The following is a 4,371-nucleotide window of genomic DNA, read 5'->3' as shown; positions in this document are numbered from 1 at the left end:
CTGGAACTTGATTTGATGTCTTAATGTGCTGATAGAAATATTCATCCTGTATGAATTAAAATGACCTGTTTTTTTTTTAATATAGACTCCATTATGTCCTTTGCTTAAAATCTGCCCTTTGTGTTCCTATATCCATGTTCTTATGAGACAGTGACAAATGGCTGGCCTAGAGCTGAGGACATGGCTATGTCCCTTGCCTGCGTCAGACAAAAGTGACGCGCCTTCCCGGCGCCTGTGTCGTCCTTTCATCTCCTACACCCTGTTGAGGTGAAGATGGATGGTCCCCAGGCTCAAGAACACCACATTCAGCTTCTGTTCTGGTGTATTGTCTCGCCCTTCTGTCCCTTTTTAGCTCTTCAGAGGTTAGGCTGTCTGAAACTGGTTAGCAACAAATGACAACCTTTTTTCCTGAATGTCAGCTTTAGCACTTCTAAGTTTGTCCTTTAAAGCACCAATAAATGCCCTTGTAGTATTGCTGTGATATTACTGTGTATTTGTACATGTCCAGAACGTTTCCAAAATAGTGACGCTGAGAAAGAAGAGACATTTTTCACAAACTAAAAATCAACTGCACATTTAAAAGAAGACGCCCAGAAGTAGTTATTATCAAAACAACATTTTAATTTAGGAAAATAGCATTTGTGCCAGTCAGACACAACAGTTCCATTTTGACAGTGTTTCATCACCACTTATTTCACATAAGCTACTCTGATGAAAAAAAATCCCCAGAACATTTAGAATACTTCTGTAAAAAAAAAAAAAAGAAGAAAAGAAAAAGAGGCAATTAATAAAAAAATAGCAGCAGTTTGTATCCCAAAAGATAGCTATATGTGTATATACAGTATGTACAAGGTTTTGCCCCAGCCATCATTTTATAATTTTTTTTTTCATCAGTCTCCTGTTTGTGGTCCGGACAGTCTATTTTAAGAGAGACCTGCTCACTTGCTCATAGACAGGCTGTGTAATGTGGAGGTAGTGGTGGGCAGAGGCTGGCAGAGTGAGCAAGGGCACGGCATGCCGGGGAAGTGTCTGTAGGAGCTGCTTAGGTGGAGAGGGTCCTTCAGGAGGCTCTGGACTGGAGCGTGAAAGCCCAGGAAGCCGGCTGATGGAGGGGAGTGTGGAGCTGGGGCTGAGGAGGCAGAAGATGAGTGATGCTGAAGAGCTGAAGGTGTGCTGCCCACCAGAGAGTGAAGGGACTGGGCCAGAGGATGCAGAGGGAGGTGGGCGGTCGTGGCCGCAGGGGTAATGGTGGGATGGGGAGCTGTGCGGCTCTGGACGGCGGCATTGCCACCATAAACGTCCCCAACCAGTTTCTTCATCTCCTCCAAAGAGCTGGAAAGCATGAGGATGTAATTGCGAGCCAAGAGCAAGGTGGAAATCTTTGACAGCTTGCGGACCGAGGGTCCATGTGCGTATGGCATGACCTCTCTGAGGCCATCCATCGCCTGGTTCAGATCATGCATCCTCTTCCTTTCTCGACTGTTAACTTTCAGCCTCTGATCTTGCATCTCTTCCTTGCTGAGCTCAGATCTGGATTTGCTCTTACCGCCCACGCTACAGCAGTCCGTCCTGCCTTGGCCGGCCTCACTGTCTGCTCTGTTCTCGTGGCAGTACTTCTGGAACATCTTATTGGAGAAGAAGCTCCCTGCAGAGTCATCCACCACCAGGTCTGGAGACGAGGAGCGACTGCAGGTGGAGCCAGCATCGGAATCCATTTCAGCTGAGGGAGAAAATTCAGGAACAAAAACAAGGATCCAAAAAAAATCCCAAAACTCTTAAATCGTGACAGCTTGAGCTTAGGACCTGAACTGTAGGTTTCCAAACTCTCTTAGTTCCCTGCAGTTTTTGTACAGCCTCACTTTTCCCTGAGTTTGTGCTGTTCGGCCTGATGCTCAGCCTCTCCCCAGGAGTGAGTGTGTCTAAACTGTCACCCCATGGGCCTGCTGGGGTGTATTTATACCACCGACACAACAAAGGAACAATACACCGCATAATGAGACACTTATGGCCCCAGCCAATTGCAGAAGGGACACACTTTTACCCCCCTCTCTTAACAACTCCTTCCTGCGCCCCCCAGTCCACCTCCCCGCAACCACATTAATTCTCCCACTTGCTGATGAACCCCCCTGCACGTTAACCAAACAGAGGTATGATCCCATGTTGTGTAAGGCTGAGTTAACCAGAGCTCTGTTAAAACTTTAATTAAAAACTGGCAGTATTTGCATATTTTTTTATGTTTCAGCACAGATTTTAAAGTAATCCTGGAACAAGGGAGAGGTGATTTAATAATAATAGAAAAAATCCAAGAAAAAAAGATGAATAAACATAAATTTATGACTTTATCTCAAATTTTAAAATTCTTCTCGTATTAATTTACCTCTATAATCTGCAAAAGTTTCTTCCTCAGCTGTAAAAACATGTTTACTTTACTTGAAAGTTCTCTACGCGGATGTTAAAGTGAAAGTGAGCAGGCCACCGTTTTTATTGCCCCCTTCCATAACACCAGATAGATGATGCCTTTAAGGCCTTATTTACATATGGTATCCATGAGATACTTTGGAGGAAGGTATGAGGCACCATATGAGGCTCTTAAACATGTAAAGGGCAGCGTTAATGGCAGACTAGATACAATTCAACCAGAAGCTCAAAACAAAAAGGGTCAGATAAATTTGACTTGGTTTCCCAAACAGTCTGTGAAATCACATCACTATCACTGGAAGGGGGTCTTTCAGTCCAGGGGGAGGTAGTTAAAAAGATACTAAATGAGTGGGCGCAGCATTGTCTCCCTATAATTCAACCATAAAGCTACTGGCACCTATTGTTCTTTGTTTTTTTACTTTATCTTGCTAGCTATCAGGAACACAAGGAAAACGTTCTTCCTCGTTTAAATTTATGGCATTAAAATTCCTTCCAGGCTTCGCATCCAACATATATCTGCTGCTTTAATGTTGTGGCGCTGTGACCAAGCAGAGTTCTCCACGTGGTGTTCAGAGGCTGGCTTTCACCACGCAGCTCAGGAATTTCCTGCCTTCCTTGTGCCAAGCAAAGCACCAAGTGAAGCAGTGCTGGAGGGCCGGGACTTTGAGAACATAACGCTTTTCTAAGGATGGCAAAAACAGCAGTTTTGTGAATTGATTCGTTGCATTGATTCTTGCCTGGAGCACAACAACTGAAAAGCCATCATAGAAAAGTATATTGTGTTCATTTCACAGGCATCAGGTCTGGATTTTTGTGTTCATCTGGTTGCTCGGCTAAGAAAATATTTGCCTTTCTCTGCGTTGTAAACAGCAGGATGAATCTTTTGATGAATCTAAATCTTTTACTCGCTGTAGTATGAACCTAGTGCAACATTTATGACATATATCTCATGCTCTTTGCTTTTAAATTTGTTTTTGTTCTTGCTTAATGCTCTCATGTTGAGTCTTTTGATATCCTGCTAATGCCACTGCTGATGCATATGCGAGCAAAGTTAGACTGATCTCACCAGTCCTCTGATTATCTGATGAGATGACAGACCAAAGTATGGTTTAATAAATATTTCAGCAGTCAGCAAGAGAGTGTGCGAGAGTCCCATTGAATTGTTCCAACCATTAAATAGTCTTTTGAAAGCAGTGCAAAATCACATCTCTTCTTTTACAAGAATATTTTTAAGTCAAACTAATTACAGAGTCAACCACATTGTCCTCATCAAAAACTTCTAACTGTTCTCAGATAACTAATGTGAGGGCAGTTAAAATCCAGTTGAGGTTCTCAGAAGAGTTTTGAATAATATAAATATATTTGAATTCCAAGTCAAGTTGCTTTATTGTCATGTGCAGTGGTACAGTACACAGTGAAACGAGACAATGTGCAAGACCATGGTGATACATATAGCATATAACAGACCAGCAAACACAGGACTACATAAAGTGCAAAATGCAAAAATTGCAAAAACCCCCCAAAACTAAGACACCAGACAGAAAAGTGCAACAATGACAGCGGGTTGTGCAACAGACTGAGCATTGTGCAAAAAACAACTTGGTGTATGAAGGAGTGTTTGTGTGCGTGTGTGTGTGTAAGATTGTTTTTGCATTAGTGGGGTTTTTGTATGAATAGAAAAAAGGCCCATGTAAAGGGCTGCAGCACAGCACTGCACCATCAGTATTTGATTTATTAAAGCTACATTTCCAATGTTTAATACGACTAAATACGCACGTTTTTGTGATCATGCAGCGATGCCAAGACGACCTTGTACTTTCATTTAACCTGGTTTTTCTCGTATGTTCCTCGGTGAGGGATTAGTGAGGAGGTCGTGTTCGTGTTCAAACAGATTTTCTTTGCTTTGTTTTGTGGTTGAATTGCTGCAGCATTTCAACCACAAAAAACAGTTTT

General features: G+C 42.6%; 1 protein-coding gene across 1 annotated transcript; it reads right to left on the bottom strand.

The window, feature by feature from the left end:
- Positions 1-938: 938 nt before the first annotated feature.
- On the bottom strand, positions 939-1,715 carry olig4 (oligodendrocyte transcription factor 4). The gene has a single exon (XM_085442336.1). The coding sequence runs from the start codon at positions 1,713-1,715 to the stop codon at positions 939-941; it is 777 nt and encodes a 258-aa protein (XP_085298462.1).
- Between the last annotated feature and the right edge of the window lie 2,656 nt (positions 1,716-4,371).

The sequence above is a fragment of the Copadichromis virginalis genome, linkage group LG19 (assembly GCF_057382275.1).
Source record: "Copadichromis virginalis isolate Kocher_CV1m ecotype Utaka linkage group LG19, C_Virginalis_male_GT1.1, whole genome shotgun sequence".
Classification (NCBI taxonomy): domain Eukaryota; kingdom Metazoa; phylum Chordata; class Actinopteri; order Cichliformes; family Cichlidae; genus Copadichromis; species Copadichromis virginalis.
Note: the sequence above shows the minus strand (reverse complement) of the source record. Positions and strands in the feature narration are given on the sequence as shown.